This window comes from Vidua chalybeata, chromosome 3 (assembly GCF_026979565.1).
Source record: "Vidua chalybeata isolate OUT-0048 chromosome 3, bVidCha1 merged haplotype, whole genome shotgun sequence".
Classification (NCBI taxonomy): Eukaryota; Metazoa; Chordata; class Aves; order Passeriformes; family Viduidae; genus Vidua; species Vidua chalybeata.
Genome location: NC_071532.1, coordinates 82,575,125 through 82,594,336, shown reverse-complemented (window position 1 = coordinate 82,594,336; position 19,212 = coordinate 82,575,125). Strand labels below are relative to the sequence as shown.

General features: G+C 36.7%; 1 protein-coding gene across 5 annotated transcripts in view; it reads right to left on the bottom strand.

The window, feature by feature from the left end:
- The window catches only part of COL12A1 (collagen type XII alpha 1 chain), a 317,990-nt gene that overhangs the window by 235,249 nt on the left and 63,529 nt on the right, over positions 1-19,212 (bottom strand). For all 5 annotated transcript variants that reach the window (XM_053937327.1, XM_053937328.1, XM_053937325.1 and 2 more), the window contains 13 exons: positions 18,595-18,734; positions 16,637-16,760; positions 16,298-16,441; positions 14,298-14,462; positions 11,861-11,899; positions 11,628-11,766; positions 9,320-9,462; positions 8,834-8,943; positions 3,808-3,957; positions 3,344-3,421; positions 2,671-2,757; positions 1,771-1,824; positions 1,163-1,258 (listed from right to left, as the gene is read on the bottom strand). In XM_053937327.1, the coding sequence (XP_053793302.1) occupies positions 1,163-1,258; positions 1,771-1,824; positions 2,671-2,757; positions 3,344-3,421; positions 3,808-3,957; positions 8,834-8,943; positions 9,320-9,462; positions 11,628-11,766; positions 11,861-11,899; positions 14,298-14,462; positions 16,298-16,441; positions 16,637-16,760; positions 18,595-18,734 (1,469 nt within the window). The remainder of the gene's footprint in view (positions 1-1,162; positions 1,259-1,770; positions 1,825-2,670; positions 2,758-3,343; positions 3,422-3,807; positions 3,958-8,833; positions 8,944-9,319; positions 9,463-11,627; positions 11,767-11,860; positions 11,900-14,297; positions 14,463-16,297; positions 16,442-16,636; positions 16,761-18,594; positions 18,735-19,212) is intronic.

Here is a 19,212-nt window from a genome sequence, read left to right as displayed (position 1 = left end):
TAAAAAAAATGAAAAGTACATGACTCAAAGTGCTCTAAATTCTTGTTAGCTAATGAGAAATTCCACAAATGTTGGTGTTTTCATTCTTCAGACTTTTTCAAGTGAACAAATAAATGTCTTATTTGCATTGCACATACAAGAGGAATGTTTTTCCTTTCTTGCTGTTTGATACCTCTAGATCATCTTTAATAAATTTTTCCTCCCAGTGTATAACAAAAAAAAAAAAAAAAAAAAAAAAAAAAAACAAAGCATGAAAAGAATCTACATGGGGTAACAAAATCATTCTACTTTGTCCTTACAAAACAGAAGCTGTTCCTAATGTCTATCTTAAAGCACATTTTGTTTTCCATTTCCCAAATTCCATTAGAGATGGAGCAGGTAACCAATTTTCAAATGAAAAATGACACAGCATGCAATTAGACACCGCTTCTTCTTTCCATAGACTTTATATTTTGATCAAAGACTTCATAAAAAAAGCTCCTGAATACATTAAAATTCAAGTTAATGCTAAACAGGAAACATCAGAATTATATTCTTGCTTTTAGGGTGATTATTTATTGAAATATGGCAAAAGCAGCCTTAATACATTCACAAAGCAGGGTTATGCATGCAGTCTTCTATAAAAAATAGAACATAGTGAAACTTCATCAGTGTTAATAAGAATTACTCTGGCTTTGAAGGTATGCACATGAAATCAGAAATAGCATCTTGCTAAAATATGGATGTTGTTGCTAAGAAAACCCTAGCTACTGATTTAAGCCAGACAATAGAAGTTGAACATATAAGTCCGTGAAAAAGTCTTCGAAGTAATACTACATGCTTAATTTTCCTGTACCACAGTTTGATAGTTTTGAGTCCTTAATCTGGAATGCCTAGCAACTCTACAGAAAAGACTGACAACAGAGTAGCACAACTTACATTGCTGCACTCAGACTTTGTCCCTTCATTAGAATCCCATAAGCACATGTGACATTCAGGACAGAAAACGCTATTTTATTAAGAGACTTGTTTCAGAAAGAAACGTGTTTCACAATGCTACTGCATTGTAGGGACAAAGAAATGCTCTGGCAAAGCTGCCACCCTCTTCCAAGACCAGCATCCCCATGGGCAGCTCTGGCTCCACACACACTGCCTGCTGATGGCACTCAAGAGGGGCACTCACCGGTTCGCCTGGGATTGACAGCCCATTGGGACCCTGTGGACCTGGGGGACCTTGAGGGCCTGGAGGACCTGTCTCACCACGAGGACCAGGAGGCCCCTTAAAGCAGAAAATTAAAACAAAATTGTAAGTCCCGTCTGAAATCCATAACTGCAAAATCCTTTGGGTTAGACACTTAGGGTAAGTCAGAAGCCTGGAGACACATTTAATAGTTCAGAACAACGGCGGAAATAGCTGTTCAAGAGGCATACTCTTTCAGAAGCTATTTTCTGATTCATGTTGGCAGTCTCAGGCCAATACACACCCTCTGGCAGTGCCAATTAGAAGTATTGCCATGTCCTCTGTACAGATGAGAGAACAGTAATGCTGCAGAGTGTGTATCAACACTCTGATGCACATAATCCCAGTATCCTGATATGTGGCCAATGCCTTTGGGGTTACGTAGACTGTGATATATAGTCTCAAATAGGTAGGCTGCACATAAGTAACATAAAGACATATTTTCAACTAAATTTTTAATCTACATTCTTACACTAAAACTAAGCATAAAAACTTCATACAGGTAAGCCTGTAGTAACATCATTATAGATGAATTTGGGAAACATACTTACAGATGATCCAGTCAAACCCCTTTCACCTCTGGGACCTTTAGCGCCTGGGCCACCCTAAATTGAGTATTTGGAAAGAGAATATATTTCATACACAGAAAGCAAAGGTGCATAATATTTATGTGCATTATGAATTCTCTCTAACAAACTCTTAAGTGAAGCCCCAAAGTTTTGAAGTGTACAGATTGTACTGCTAAAAATGTAGTACAATGAAATATGTATCAGGAACTCAGGAAAACCTCAGCTTCAGCCTTGCCAATTCAGCCCATGAAAAATTATTATTTTGATTTTTGTCTCTGCAGACATAAACTTCAATTTATATTCATAAAAAACTCTGAATACCTCTCTAGTAGACTACCAGACAACTTAACTGGGCTTTAGATTCCTCATGCAGCACTTTTGATAGCTTCAAAGTATGACTACTGGGCTGACTATAACTCCCTAATATTCAAAGCAATTGATAGGACTATGTCCATTCCAAAAATTAATATCTGTTCCCATAAAAAAAAAAAAAAGTAATTTATTTCCCTGGCAGAGTAAAGAATCTTTCCTTGGAGTGAAATCTGTACTCTGTATTTAGGAAAAATATTTCTGCAGTCCATTAAAAATGTCTTGTACATGATGTGCAAGAGACTGGGCCAGAGTCTTTCAGCCTATCAAACAATGAGGAGCTAATCTCAGTGATCACACTGGAAATATAGGAAAATATCATACAAGCAAGGTAGACATGGTGGGAGCTAATGAAAAGGGGATGGATTACCATGTTGTTAAGGATATATTGATAGAAACTATGTCTCTGACTGACATTTGTTTCACAAAAACACAGACCAACATAAAACTACTTCCATAAATTTAAAAATCAGAAAATGTTTCTATTGTGAATAGTTACAGCTGGTAACTTACAGCTGGTCCAGGAGGTCCTGGAGGTCCAACACTGTCTTGAGTACAGGTACAAGCATTTGGAAGAGCTGGGCACTTTGCTTCATCTCTCTGAAAATTTAATCACAACTTATTACTGTCCTTTTAAAGAAATGTACTCAGTGGCAGCATGCTTTTCTGAAACAATAGCAGGAAGATTCTCTATTATCCTGTTTCCAAGTAAAACTCACAGCTAAACTGTGGTTTCGAAATGTCTCTACAGGATCTTTTATATTTTTAGCAAATATTCTCTGTGAGCTATGCTAGGCCATTAACAAGAGAGGCACAAGCAAAATGTTGTTCTAGTATTTATATCCATTTGACAATCAGCTTGTGCTGACAAAGAAGAGTTACTTTTTGAATGCCACTCCAAGAACAGATTAAATAAATAAATTCCCTATTTATAATACCTAGACTTTGAAACATCACTGGAATACAAATATAACAAACATTTTTACACAACTTCTAAGGGGCTTAATTCTAGCATTTCAGCTTTACTGTCTCAGACACAAAACTTTGAAATAAGTTGACTGGCTGCTCTAAAACTGTGATTTAAATGTGTTGTCAGTACAAGGTTTAATAACAGCCTAATAGTAATATTATTAAACTTACTGTCAGTAACATTTTTCTGGATAGCCTCTGGTTCATTTATACTTACCATAGAAGGGAGATCACAGCATCTGTCTCTGCTAGTCCAAACTGGACTGCATACAATGTCAAAATTCTGGATTTCTAACTGTAAAAGAAAGTAATACTCTTGAAAGATCATTAAGTTAGGTGTGTTGTTAAGTATGAAATCTATTGACATTATCATTAAAAATCACTCCTCCATTTATTTCTAATGATAGAGTATCCACAGTATATTCATTCAATTACTTTCTGCTCTCCCTATTAAAAGAAAAATATTACCACCCTTCTTTGAATTTACCTGAGTGCAACTTCCAGCTATTACATTTTTGTTATTGCAATTCTGCTAGAACAAGAAGCTGTAAAGACTAAACTCCTCAGTTAAGTACATTGAAAGCTTCGGATGCAACAGTGGTTTCCCAACAATCCCTAATCTCTCTCCTCAGAAAATTTCAAAGTCTTGCAATAATGAATGGATTCATATTTATTGCTTACTGTTGCTGATTTTCGGTCCCCTTTTAGAAGCTTCCCAAGTATTTCATAGCCATCAGTTGTGATATTGCCAGCCTCCTTAATTGGTTTTTCCATTATTTCACTGCAGTCAATGTAAATCTTAACATTTGATGAAGTTACAACAATATGGACCTGAAAAGAAGTTTAATGAAATATTGAGACATGGCACACGGGCACAGTTACTTTAACACCTTCATAGTATTTCATTGATTCAATAGTACTCTTTTAAATTTTATTCCCAGTAATCCTGCTTTACTTCCAACTGCTGGAAACATTCAAACTTATGGAAAGTCTATGACATTTATAATCTCTTTAGAATGTGTTGAAGGTCAATAAGATGAACACACAAGCACAGCTAAGAAATACTATTTAATGTAATAGCTGAACTATTATTAACTATTTTAAAAGCTTGCCTTCATTTTTTTTTAAGACAGCATAAAAGTAAAAAAATAAAAGAACTTCTGAGAGGAAGTGAATATAAGCATTTTTTGTTCTCTTCTGATGGCTGGGACCACACAAGATGCTTATAAGCCTGGGACTGCCCACTGGCTAACAGACTCTGTAGTTCAGAGGGTGGATTGTTTCAGACCCAAAGATACAGAATTCAGTTTCCACAGATGACTCAACCAGAGGCATTAACTACATTGAGATCCAGGAAGTGACCAGAGAAGCCTGCCCAGAACAAGACAAAATAATGGAAGATGCAAGAAAAAATTTCCATGAAAGAAATCTGGTTACAAAAACATATGCCAAAACAAGGGGAAACAGGGAAGAGGAAGAGATTAATTATTGGAAATAGAAGACACTTAGGAGGGAGAAAGGAATGATTGTAGTAAAGAGAGAATATGTTTACCAGGAGACAAGAATGAAGTGCTTGGGGAAAACATAGTAAACCTTAAACAGAGGAACATACAAAACCTAAGCAAAGATTATCTTTCCAAACATTTATGGTATGTATGGCAAATGTTACAAAAGTTAATTTGCAACATTTCTCTGACAGCACAGAAAATATTTAGAGGTCTCTGAGAAAGAAACAAGGGCCACTTGAGCATATGCAGCTGATGAAAGAGCATCTTCAGGCAACAGAAAGTTTTCAGGGGCTTTATATACCTTGCACATATTTCATATTCATCATTATAATATCTATGTAATTGTTAAAGTATCAACACATTAAGATCACAAATAAAGAATCTCTGAAGTATGTATTTATTTTTTAAATCTTCTCTTATCACAGTACATAACCATTCAGAAACATATTGTTATTTGATGACTGCTTTAAAAATTGGCATAAATTTGAGAGATTCCCCTAAATGTCCTGAATCAATTAGTGCCTGAACAATCTCCTGGGAATTTTTACTTTTTTTTCCCTTTTAAATATTTTCCCATGCAGACTTGTCTCCAAGGCATCAGCACAGCTTATCTAAACTCTTTAAAAATTATGTGCTTACACTTTATATCTCAGTGCTGTGTATACAAGTGGGGATTTTAATTAAAATTCCCAACCGTATTCATTGAACAAATAATAAAAAATTATTACTGCATCATCCAGTTTAAACACATCACGGATGTAATTTACTAGCTCTGAAAGCTACTTAATATGCAAGTCCTTCTACTGGAATGTTAAGTATTTGTCACAATTTAAATGAAATAAAACACATTGCATAGCAAATATAGATTATTATATTTTCATTAGCACAAAAAAACAATTTAGGAAGGGTAAATCTACATCAGAATGTTGAATGCGATCAGCTTGAAAAGGTTCAAAGAGGAATAACTGCTGAGCATCACCTATCCATCCAAAGAAGCAATCCCAACAATCAAAAATAAGGAGAGCTCTCCCAAGTCATTGACTCAGTCACTTAAACTTAGATTTACCGCCAGATCTGAATTCCAGCCTGAATCTCACGGCCTAGGCAATAAATCTAATTAAAGGAGGCATCTGGTGTTTACAGTAAATAACACGTCTCTGTATTCAACTCCAACATACTTTGTTTTCAACAGTTTCTAACACACCAGCATAAAGAATCTGTTCTGATTAGTTCTGACTATTTATTTCATTTATGACATTTTAGGAAAGAAAACATAATTTAATTTTTCTCTCCAGCTGCCTTATAAGATAAAGTCTGGTGGTGTTCTGATGTGCTGCTAAGTGAATCACATCAATAAGCCAAGCAAATATGTATATCCCATATGTATATCAGGGGAAAGAGATACACTCATTATCAAATTTCCTCTTGCTAACTACTGCAAAATGGCAAGCTGAAAGGAAGTCTAGTGTGGTAAGGATAAGAAAGTAGAAGCTGTCTGTCTCTCCAAAACTTCAGTTGGAAATTTAATGACTGTCTCAGGCAGTCAGAATTTTTCCTATGGAACTTGCCAGATTCAACAGCTTTCACCATGGCTCTGCTACACAGAGTGTTCAAGTATGCCAAAGTAAATTTCCCCACAGTTAGGTGTAGTTAACTGTATTTCAGTGAATGAGCCAGTAAGTCATCAAATGAAAGCTACAAAAATGTTTAATATTTTGGAAAACCTCTCCTTGCATTGTAAAGATTTGTCATTTCTTTGAAACTGGATGGTAGGAGAAATTGTAAACATACCTTTAGAAATGTGTTAATCTTACTTTCCTTCCTTCATGCATCTGAAACTACTGCTATCCATTATTAGGAGCTAATTAACACAGCAGATGCATAAAGCTTTCCCAGCAGGTGGGCTGGGAAAGCCCATTATGCCATCATTAACAACCTGACTGAGATAGCAATTTTAGTAATCATCTGGAGAGAAGCCAGAAAAGTCATCTTTGTTTCATGGTGAAAAATGCCAAATATAGCTCTGAACCAAGGCTCTTCCAGCTACTTTAAATACTATCACAATCTGAACTTTTGATTCCTTTCTGGGAAAAAAAGACAGGGAATTACACATTGCATTAAGTAACCAAGAATTATTTTCTTAAGAAATAGTCTCTTCAGCAAGAATTTGTAATTGTAAAGCTTAAGATAATTTGCAAATCACTACATTCCTGTTCATTTTTTGGCATCTTAGGATCACTTTCTCTCCATATGTATTTGTGTATTTAACTAGTAAAATGATACCAAATTTTGGATTTTTATTTGCTGTGTAATTTTTTTTTACTATAAAGTGTGGTAAACAATTTTACATAAATTTTACTGCTAATTTCTGGCAGCTAGCAGGGGTCACAGATTTTTCCCCATTTGCTCTGATAAATGAGCAGAACATCACTGAAAGTGCTGTCAGATAAGTTTGCTCAGCTCTATCAGATTTAGAGAAACTATAAGGGAAAACGTGATTCTAAACATCAACTAAATCAGCCACAGATATTTAAGAGAGACTGCTGGCAGTACAGCATGTAGAGAGCTCCACACCACTGACCTGAAGATGTGTCAGCTCTCACAGTGATATCTAAAATAAGGCATGCTACATAATGCTTTGCATCTAAACAGTACTTGGGGATGACTCAACCTTCATACCAAAACAAGATACATCCTAGCCTTTACTGACAGTTTTTCTCACCCCAATAGATTCATATATTTCCTTAAAATTGTGCTGTCCTACTAAGGTATTAAAAAAAAGGCAAATGTCAAAGACAAAATAAAAGCTGCTTAATGTAGGTATGATCCAAAGCTACTCATAACTATCAGTTACAAAATCAATTACATAAACATTTCTTCATATAGTCAAAAATAATCAGGCCTAAATTCTAAACTAACCAGGCATAAATTCTAAAACAAGAATAACTGGCTATAAGACCAGTTTGGGAAATTACTCCAAATTCTGAGGAAACCAATAACTTTTATACTGTGTTATTTTCATTATCACCTGTGTTTTAAACAGATGAAGTCACAAAACATTATAATGTTACCAGTTATCTTTCCTGGCTTTCAGTCTAGCAAAGCTCAGTTGACAATTTGGCCTCCAGTATATGGAAGTTGACAGAGGCAACCCCTTATCAGTATCCTCAAAGGAATGCTGGTAATGACAAGTCATGCAGAAGATGGTATCATAAAGAAAACAAATGCAATACTCAAGCCATATTTAGTCATCAGATGAAAACTAAACTAAATAGAAGGGAGATAAATGAAAACATGAGAATGTGCATTTCAGCTAACCAAAAATGTTGCAATTTCAGCTCACCTTCTTGCCCTAAACATATATACTTAACACAGCAAGAAAACATCTTAAAAATATTTTTTCGTGTACATGTAATCTGAGTCAAGCACCTCCTGATGACTAGAGGTAAGGAAGCTTAGGAACATCAAATTTTCATAACTTGGTGCACAAAATTAGAAAAGCAAGCACAAACCTATGACAAATGAAGGCTGATGCAGCACCATGTAAAGATTTCACTAGCCATTTTGTCAATTCAAAAACTGCAAGTTTCATTCTAAATTATAAAGTAACCTTTTATGGGCTCTCTCTCCTTCTTGTTGCTTCCTCAGTTAACATGACACTGGAATATTTTAAGCCCAGTGTTTTTCAGCAAAAAAAAAAAAATCATATTTACTAAATATATACATACACATGTATTATATTTGTTAAACATACAAATCTTATTCAATATGTTATTTACCTCCCAACACTGGTTCCCTGCCTACTCACTTTCTCTGGCTGTGTCTTCCTCTGCTCTGAATAATTTCAAATCACTACTCCCACGCAATCTTTTCTCACCACAATTTCCTTTCCTTTCTTTCTTCCACTTTAATTTTTATTCTTCCTCTTTCATGTGGCAGGAACCAGGCTACAATTTATTCTTCAGATATATCCCTCCACTTGCACAGTCTTAACAATTTGTTGACAAATCTCTTACATTGATTTAAAGAAGACCTATAACTTCATAGATCTTGTTTTACATGATCTGCAGGTCCTTATGTCAACTTAAAATACTATCCAAAAAAACAGACACAGTCACCTGAGAGGGACTTGTGCTTGGCTTTCTTCAATTTAAAAGAACAGTACTTCAAAAAGCAACATCATAATTTCAATCCTTTACCTTATGGAAGCTTCCATAAAAGATTTTCTTTACGTCATCATTATCAAAAGTTACGGTTTGAACCTCTCCTCTTGCATCCTTGTTAAAGAATGACAGCACTTTGCTGGCAGCTGCAATAAATAAAAATAACACATTTCATTTCATGCATACTACTGAAACCACCATACTAATACAACCTTATAGATAAAAATCTAGTTTACCCCTTATTTGGGTGAACAAAAATCATAAATGATCTTAATGACCTGTAAGTACATAGATGTACTTTTCTTTGATTTTAGAGTTAATACTAAAGTTGAAATGCAGTTTAGATTAATTATTCTTAGTTGAACTATAGATGTACAAAGTTTAAAAGAAATTTCTTAAAACTAAAAATGTATGATCCTTTTTTCATGTAGAAATGCTTTGGGTTTGGAAATACTTGGTAAGGATACATGCAAAGTAACATAACATGTAACTTCTCTATGCAATAAGTATAATTATCCTTACGATCAAGCACAACTCCAACTTGTGGTTTGTAATCTCTGTCTGTAATCTGCCAAATTGCAAAAGGCTCATTGGGGGATTCAGGCAGAAGACGGAATAACAAAATGATAGTGTACGCCTGTGGCAGCCCCTCTGGGTGAATCTCCCTGTTAAGACAATACAAAGACATTTTTTCACATGGAAACACATGACAAAAATAAGATCATCATCATTTGCTGTTTTTCAAAGAAAAGACACAAGAGTAATAGGGAAACCACAGTATTTAGTGGAACAGAGCATTTAAACTACTCTCTCAAATAGAAAAAAAACATTGTGATATAAAAACACTGTGATTTGTTAAGATGAACTCACAACTGTCTTCCCGACACACAACTGCAGTTGGTCCCAGCACCACAATTACAGAGGATGCCAGAATATGACCAAGAACTCTTGGATATGTATTCTTGTGGCAAAATTCTGTATAAACTACACATGTTTTAGATTCCTTGTTGATAAGTACAGAAAAAAAAAAAAAAAAGACCACAGCTTTATTCATTTTTTTCATCTGGCCTGCTTCAGTCAGGCAACAGCATTTAACTATTGCTGCCCTTCAGGCACAGATACAGAGATGGAATATTTAATGTCTTCTTTGCAATTGGTGATGCATTTGGGCTCCAGCTCATTCTTTAGTGGCTCAGGTTTAAATTTCTGATATTTCGGCTGTTACAGATTAAATAAGCAGAGAGCCAAAAGTACATAAAAACATGCATGAAATGGCCTCCAGAATTTTCTGCGAGGGAAAGGAGGGAATGGAGGAAGAGAACGGCAAGAAAAGTGGTGATCACTGCTTCTCCTTGACCATTATACTGGAGCTCAGAAGGAGATTTAGTCACATGAACACAAACATAAAAACCTTAAAATGAAAAGAGGAGCTGCTTTGTATGTTGGACAAAGCTTATGAACCCATACAATTAGGAACACTACAATAAAAACCATATCACTAAGTCAACAACATCATACAGCACAGTGCAAGAATTCAAATATTAAAGTAGATATAGCAACACAATTTATAACTTAGATAATAAGTTATTTCAGATATGGAAACAACTATGCCACTAGGATCTGTATGAGTTTATTGCTTTGCTGACTCAGCCTAGAGTTTTATTTTCTGGATTCTCATGAAAAATAGGGGTCCAGAATACTCTGGCAAGTCTATTCCACCTCTTGAGCAAACATTAAACTACGTACCACAACATTTCAAAAAAATGAAATAAATATGAAGCCTATCTTTTTATTGTCTTTTCATCAACTTATCCTAAATGCAGTATCTATCAATGTGAGAGAGTTGCAAAACTGGGATTATCTGTATTTCCCTAGACTGCAAAAATCCATGCTGTCAGAGACCTGTCATCCCTACAGGTACTAATGGCATGTCAATGAACTTAAGACTCCTCAAGTCCTCCACTTTTGAAGCTGTGATCTCAGAAAGCTAGCAAAAATAAATTATTTCTTCATAAACCTCAGCTTCTGTGCTTGTGATCTTATCTTTATCCATTCTGGCAGGATTGCAGATGATTTCAAAGACTTCCATGAAAAGAAAATTAATTTTCCTAAATTTAATAGGAACAATGGGCTATTTTTAGGCATCTCCTCTGAACCAGAATAACATTTTTTGAAACTTACTTAAATAGATGGGAGAGAAACTAATTAAAAAAAATTAAAAGGAAAAAGGTACTGCTCCACTTCTAGTAAATGTAACTACTAATTAAGTCCTTTTTTCTTTGGGAAAAAATGTTGGCAAGAATAACCATCATATTACCCATCCATAACCAAGTTCTAAGACCACAGGCCCTTGAAAACTCTGCTCCATTTGCCAAATAAGGTAAGTCAAGTCGAGGGGAAACTACCCTAATTTAGCAGCATCAATGTGCTGCCTACTGCAGTAAGAACAATGCTTCTGGAAAAAGTGATGCTAATGCCTCCATATTGAAACCATTTCTGTCCAGCAACGTGGAATTCATTGGACTAAGGAGGTTGTTGTTCAACAGCCTAGGTATAAACTGTGGATTATGTGCAACTTGAATGGGGTAAGAAGCATAAACTCAAAGAAAAACAAGCAACTAGATTAATAGTGAACTATGATTGCAGTGGAAGAAATAGATTAGCATGTAATGAAAACAATGATAGATGTTCTTCAAGAGTGTATTTCTTGAAGCTCAGTAAAATGAACATTAAATGAATCCATCTTCCATAACTCACAAATGCTGTCTATAAACTCTGTTAATCCTTCATCACCTGGTCGCCCTAAATATAAATCTAGAGGTTTACTTACCGTATTGGCTGGCTGACAAAGGCATTTTTGTGAAGTCTATATGCTACATAGCTTGGGAAAGAGCCTGATTCCAGTGAAACTCCTTGTACAGAAGCAAAATGCTTCTCTGTTAGATTGTATGATTCCAGCATCTTGAAACCTTTAAGTCCAGAAAGAAAATACAAAATAAGAAACACTGTAGAGTTGTAAAAGACACAAATTAACCTAAGCCAAAATATTAGACAATTACTTACCAGGTGACGTGTATCCCTCCAAATAAATAAGGGGACAGGCTGAAAGACATGAAACAATATATAATTCAAAACTACTAGGCCTAACAGGATATGAACATGTGTATACTTCAGAAAGTTTTATTACCAAGAAGTCTATGCTACTGTTATTTCTGAGACAGTTTATGTTACATTTGTCATACTGTGTTCTGAGCTGTGGTAGATGTAATGTCAAAATCTTTACTCATCACTTTTAGTAGGGTATTTCTACTCTGAAAAATTGTATGGAATGACACATGAACCCCAAATGTTTTAAGATTATAATTCATAAGAAGAAAGGAGGACAATGACACAGTCTTTCCATTAATATTTAAGGCATGAGTCAAGCTGCATAATAGCTGTCAGATTCTCAAGAAATAACTGCAAATTTATGTGGCTTCTCAGGAGCCAGCAGAGGAGGCAGTTAGGGAACATGCCGATGCACATGACAGGCCTGAGAATTTCTTATTTTTGCCATAGAAGGATTTCACTTGAATAAACAACTGAGCTTTGCTTAGATAATTTTAAAACAGCATCACACACTATAGCTATACATCTTTAGCACCATTTACCTATTCCAGTGGTAAATGACTTGCTGTGCCCTGCAGTTTACATTAGGCATCATTCTACTTCTTAACCTTGTCAGTGACTGTTATTCTTTTCTTCTTCTACTAGTACTTTTGAAATGCAAGATTAGATTACATAAAACACAATACTCACTTCAAAATTTTAAAAAGTAACCTGCTCCCCTGAACTATATCCAGATATTCTGAAATCTAACTTTTTAATATGAACATATGATGTACCTTAAATAAGATGGCAAATTGTATTTGGTTTGTGTGAAAAGGCTTTGGTAATGGGGGAGATACAAGGGTGATTTCTGTGGGAAGCTGCCAGACGCTTCCCCTGTGTCCAACAGAGTCAGTTCCATCTGGTTCCAAAACAGACCTGATGCTGGCCAAGGGTGAGCCCACCAGCAGTGGTGGCAGTGACTGGGGGTAACAAATTTAACAAGGGGCGGGGGGGTGGCTGGGGTTGGGGGTTGTGTGAGTTGGAACTGCACAACAGCCTTCAGCTGAAGAGAGGAATGAGAATATGTGAGAGAAACAACTCTGTCAGGCACCAGAGCAGAGATTCCACTGCATTCCTGGTCTTCCCTGTAGTGAAGACTATGGTGAGGCAGGCTGTCACTCTGCAGACTGTGGAAGTCCACAGAGGAGCAGATATCTGCCTGCAGCCCCTGAAGGACCCTAGGGCAGAGCAGGTGAATATCTGAAGGAGACTGTGACACTGTGGGAAGCCCATACTGGAGCAGGTTCCTGGCAGGACCCACGGCACCTGGAGAGAGAAGTCCATGCCAGAACAGGTTTGCTGGCAGGACTGGTTTACCTCATAAGATACCTACAATGGAACATGCTGTGCCTGAAAGACTGCACCATGTGGAAGGGACCTAACGAGGTTCAACAAGGGCAAGCGTAGCATTCTGCAAATTCACGTTGGGAGCTGACCTGCTAGACAGCAGTTCTGCTGAAAAGGACATGGGACCTTTGGTGGATAACAGACTGACTATGAGCTGGCAGTGCCCTTGCAGCCAGAGAGGCCAATAGTATCCTATTCCATCAGTATTCCATTGGGAAGAGTGGCCAGCAGGTCAAGGGAAGTGATCCTGTCCCTCTGCTCAGCCCTAGTGAGGCACATCTGGAATGCCGTGTTCAGTTCTGGGCTCCTCAGTGCAAGAAAGACCAGGAGCTACTGGAAAGGTTCCAGCAGCGAAGCATGAAGATGAGAGGTCTGGAGCAGCTCTTTGAGGCAGGTGAGCCCGTTTAGTCTAGAGGACACTGAGAGGGGATCTCATTAATACATATAAATATCCAAAGGTGGGTGTCAAGAGGACGGTGCCAGACTCTTTTCAGGAGTGCTGAGCAACAGAAAAAGGAGCAAAGGCCACAAACTAAAACACAAGAAGCTTCACCTCAATATGAGGGACAACTTTCTTATTTGAGGGTGGCAGAACATTGAAACAGGCTACCCAGGAAGGTTGTGGAGTTTCCCTCTCTGGAGAAATTCAATATCCACCTGGATGTGTTTCTGCTCTAGGTGACCAGAGGTGTTGGACTGGATGATCTCCAGAGCTCCCTTCCAATCCTAACAAGAGGATTCTGTGATTCTGTGACCCCAACTGAAGCAGTTCATGAAGAACTGCAGCCCATAGGAAGGACCCATGTTGAGAAGTCCATGGAGGGCTGTCTCCCATGGTAGGGACCCTTACTGGGGCAGGGAGGAGCAGCAGAGACAACGTGTGATGAACTGACCACAGCCCTCATTCTCTGTACTCCTGTGGTGCCCAGGGTGAGGTGACTTTTAGCTGTATATAAGCAAACATATTAATTTGGGAAAAAGGAAACCAATGTCTTCTACTCACTTGAGGTAGCTGTCTCACACACAAAGGTGACGAGGTTATCTTGAATCTTTTCAAAGGCATCAAAGTCATCAACAATAAATACATGACGCTCACTGGGCTTACTGGCAATCTTGGCCAGTTCATTGTAATCCACATCAGCCACACCAACCACAAAGACACTGAAGCCTGTAAAAATAACACTTGTTACTTGAAACGCAGTAAACATACATTAACATTATTTTATGTCAATATTGCACGAACCATTGACTTGTGATGAGCTACCTATAAGCACAGATTCCAGATCTTTCACCCTGTCAAAGCTCTGAAAGATGTTTCACATTTTCTTTCAAAACTTTCTCCTCTTTCATTGTTTTTTGAGGCATTATCCAATCTCATGCGCCCTTGGCTACATAGTCTCCTCACTCTTTAATACAAAACATACAATTCTCTCAACTCTACAGTATCTTAAATCTGTTCTGTGGCCAAAAACTGTACAGACCATTAGTTATCCACTTGTCTATCTGTTTCGATTTCTTGCATTTCATGCCTCTTAGTTTCTCTTTCTTGGAGTAGTATTCACCTCACCAACTTCTACTTTCCAAGTTAAGTTCTCTAGTTTTTCTCTATAATCATCAGATAGACATGGGCAGATTCAGAAAGCAATTCAACTTAGCTCCCTCACATGCTGAATTCAGGATAGGAGAAGTCATTGTCTATAGATGCCTGTCTGTTGCTCTCTTCACCAGTCATAAAAGGACCCTACACAATGACCTTAGATTAGACATTTAGTGGTCAGGTGTCTTAAGGTAAAGGAGAAGAACCAGACTATAGAAGTCAATTATATCACCAGGTGTAAATTTCATTGAAGAGAAACTGCACAGACATTGGAAAAGCCACTTGGAGGCTGAAACTGGGATTCACATTTATTCCAGACTATAAAAGTAACTTTTTTTTTTTTTTAAAGAAGGTACTTATTCCCCTGTAGCCAATTCTGGTGAAACTTTGGCTAAAATACTCTGTCCAGCTTTGAGCATGCTTTGATATGTTTAGAAAACAAAGCAAATAGAGAGGAAACTAAAAATGATAAGGGGTTTCAAAAACATGATCAACATGACATTGAAGGAAATAGGCTAGTTTGGTCTAGAAAAGAGAAGACGAAAAGAGGAGATGACAACAGGTTTTAAATACAAAGGCCCATTACAGTGAACAGTGATCAGCTTCTTTCCTGGTTAACTAGGTAAATGAAGACAACAATCTCGCTAGTATGGAGAAAGACTCAGGTGAAATGCAAACCAAGGTCTCCTACCAATTGTGTAGTTAAGCACTGAAGCATATTGTCCAGGGAGACTGAGAAACCATCTAGACAAAGCTAATTCTTCCAGATTAAAGAGACAGAGAAGATGGCCACTTGTGCTTTACATGCATGTGATTCCCATAAGGATGTACAACATCTCCCTGCTCAGAGAACAGGACTAGGTAGTTCATGCACTGAAATGCAAAATGCTGAGTGCTGGGACAGGAACAGCTTATTACACTCACATAAGCCACAATCATCAAATCTGACAAGGAAGTGCTTCTTAGCACAAAAGGCAACAGAAGAGTCTGTTCAGACCCAGCTCCTTCAAAAACAGTTACTTAAACTGTGGATCCACTGGTTTATACCAGATAAAAGATAAACCTCAGCAAACCAGGTCCATTAAAACATATGCACTACTATGGAGTACACTTCCCAATGATTTCTGGGGTCCACACACCGAAAAGAGGAAGAAGTAACCAAAAGCCACATCTTTGAAATAATATGCATATGAAATCTTTGGGAAGCCACATCCTTCCCCAGAGAGAAGGCTTAAGAAAAAAAATGTAAGTCTAGGTCCAGAGAGCACAAACTCTTTTAATAGTTCTGAGCTTTTCCCAAATACTCAGAATACATTTCTGAGTCCATAAAGGATGAGTAAATGCTTCCCAGATAACTGAAGCAATACAGAAAAGAAACAGCCAGGTAGGTGCTGTGAATTGCTTACCAGAGTGCTGTATGACTGTTGCTGCTTTCCTCACCTCATCCTGAGACCGACCATCTGTGACAACAACAAGTACCTTGGGAACACCTCGCCTCATGCCACTCTCCCAAGTCAAAACCTTTTCTTTGATAAATGTTAGGGCTTTGCCTGCAAAGTGTACAATAAACATGGAATCATCCATATTATCCACAAGAGAAGAATTCTTTTACTTCATAAGGGCAACAGCCACAGAGCTAAAACACAACAGAAAAACCTACTTCTTCAGCCATGCAATATTAGGATAGTTACACATTTTCTGAAAATGTTTTATCTTAAATAAATAGAGTTACAGCCCAGAATTACCTGTCCTTGTGTTTCCTCCTCTGTACTGAATGTTTTGAAGAGCTCCCAGGGCCTGGGCTTTGTCATCAAATGTATTCAGTTTAAATTCCGATTTTGCCTCATCACTGTACTGCACAAATGAAACCTGAAATGGAATATAACAACACAGTGTTCAGTCTCATACCTCCACATTCAGGCCTACTCTCTCCACTGAACTATGTAAATTTGTATATTAATAATTCTTAAATAATAAAAAAATATTTTCCAAATATTTCTGATTATGTACACACATATATATTTCTATATATAGACATGGACATGTGCACACAACTATCTTTTCTTTGCTTTTTTCTTTCTTTTTCTTCTGTGTATAAAATGTGATATGGCCTTAAATGTATATGATCAAATTCTTGCTATTACTATGATGAGGTATATATGCCTATTCTCTACTTCTGAGCAAACCTCTACTAAACCTCTTCCAGCTTTTTTTTTAGGGATAAAAATAATTTGCCAATAGAACGTCAATAATGTTGAATATATACACGAGTGTATACTCTCCTGCCTTATATACTGAAATACAATCACTGAAAATTTATTGCTAAATAATCTTTTTTTTCTTCTTTTAATATTCTCTAAAATTGCAATATTATAGCATACTATTTTAATGCTGAATAGAAATATTTCTGTATGTATATATTCACATTTGTGATAGTAAATTCCCCTTTTAAAATTATTAATTTTCAATTAAAAACCTGAGATTTTTGCATCTCAAGTATGTGACTTCATTATTTTATTAAACATTAGTGTTTATATGTGTCTGTCACCTGTATTGTCTTCTCCACTTCCTTATATATTAGCAAGAAAAATATATGAAACAGAAAACAAATTAAAAGGAAAACTAGCCAGTATAGCTTAGAGATATTTAAGATTTAAGAAAGGTAAAGATTGTCTGACACAGAGTGACTCTAAGGAGTATAATTTCCTTTAAAAGTCTAGAGAGTTAAAGATAGGGAATCAAATTACTAAAACTATGCCTAGAAGATGAAAAGCAGACCTTCAACAATGTAAATATCCTGTCAACCTTCTAACCAAAGAAAATGCATTGCACCTGCAGCTCTCTGCAACCAGAAGTACCATGTAAGAAGCTCTCTCAGACCTCATGTCATTCATTTCATCTCGTGAAAGAGAAGTGATTGTGGGAACCTATAGACATTGATTTCATCCAGCTTCCTACAAGTAGAGGAAAACTGATAATGGTGCAATGCTTATGGCAAGCCTGACAAGCAGTCACCTTCACATAACTGTGAGCAGCCCAGAACTCCTGAAAGTCTATCCCTCATTAGCTATTACTGTTGACTCTCTCAAAATGCACTAATTCATTAAGAGGACCCTTTCATCCTTTTACTGTGCCCACTGTGGAGCGGCCCCATGTTACCACAGCATGAAAAGGCTTCTGCAAGTGCCTTTTTCAAAGGCATTCTGCTATGTAGTGCAGTGGGATTCTAGGGAGCTCAGCAATGGCAAGCCAGCTGGACCCTGCAGGCACAGGACTCAACTTTTACACTGAGAATTTTAAATGCAGCCCTCAATCAAAAGTCAGAATATCTCTAAAAAAATTTCTGATATGACAGAGACAAAACCTAGGATATAAGAACTAAGCAGTGTGCCAGTTGTTGATGTTGTATGCAAATAAACAAAAATAGAAAATTGACCATACATTGTCCCAGTTTCTCTACCTGGTGGATTCCCACTGTAACTTTAAACTGTAACTTTTGTATTTCAGAATATTAACATCTCAAAATAGACTGGAGTTCCCTTTTATTTATAAAATGCCAAATATATTTAATAAATAATAGGCATGCACACCCATATACATGTATTTTACAACAATCTAATACAAAAAATTACAGCATTCTGAAAGAAAGTAATAATTCAGTTATTTCCCTCCAAAATGTACCCAATGGGAATAACAAACCTACCTGGATTCCAGCAGGACTGATTAAATCAAAGGCTCCTACTGTACTAAAAACAAATTTCACTACTTTGTTGAAATTATCATCACCAATACTCCAGGAAGCATCAGTCAAGAATACTATGTCTGCTTTGGCACCTCTGCATACTGAAAGTCCAAGAAAAGGAACCCTTAAAATACATCAACCATACCACCATGAAATAAATATTGCTTCAAAATTTGAAAATTCAAGAATGACAAATATTCAGCAAATACCACACATTCAACCTGGTACATGACTAATACACTACACAAAAACACTTATTAAACTATATCAAAGAAAACTTCAAGAAATGTGAAAGAGTTCAAGAATAAAATGTAAATATTGTAAATTACTTTTTTTTCCCTACCAGAAAACATGAATTGTCTGCTGAGAGCAGATAATCTAATAGACTTTCTGCAGAGCTATAGAATATCAATATTTTTTTCCCCAAAGGTTTTCATCTTGCTGTTCTAAACCAGGAAATGCTGAAGTCTAATAAAGCTCTGGAACAAAGGGACGGCAGTAGGAAAGGTCTCAATCTTCATTTCCCTAAAATACTGTGCTAGTTTTAAATCCACTTAAAGTTATGAAAAATTGAGGTAA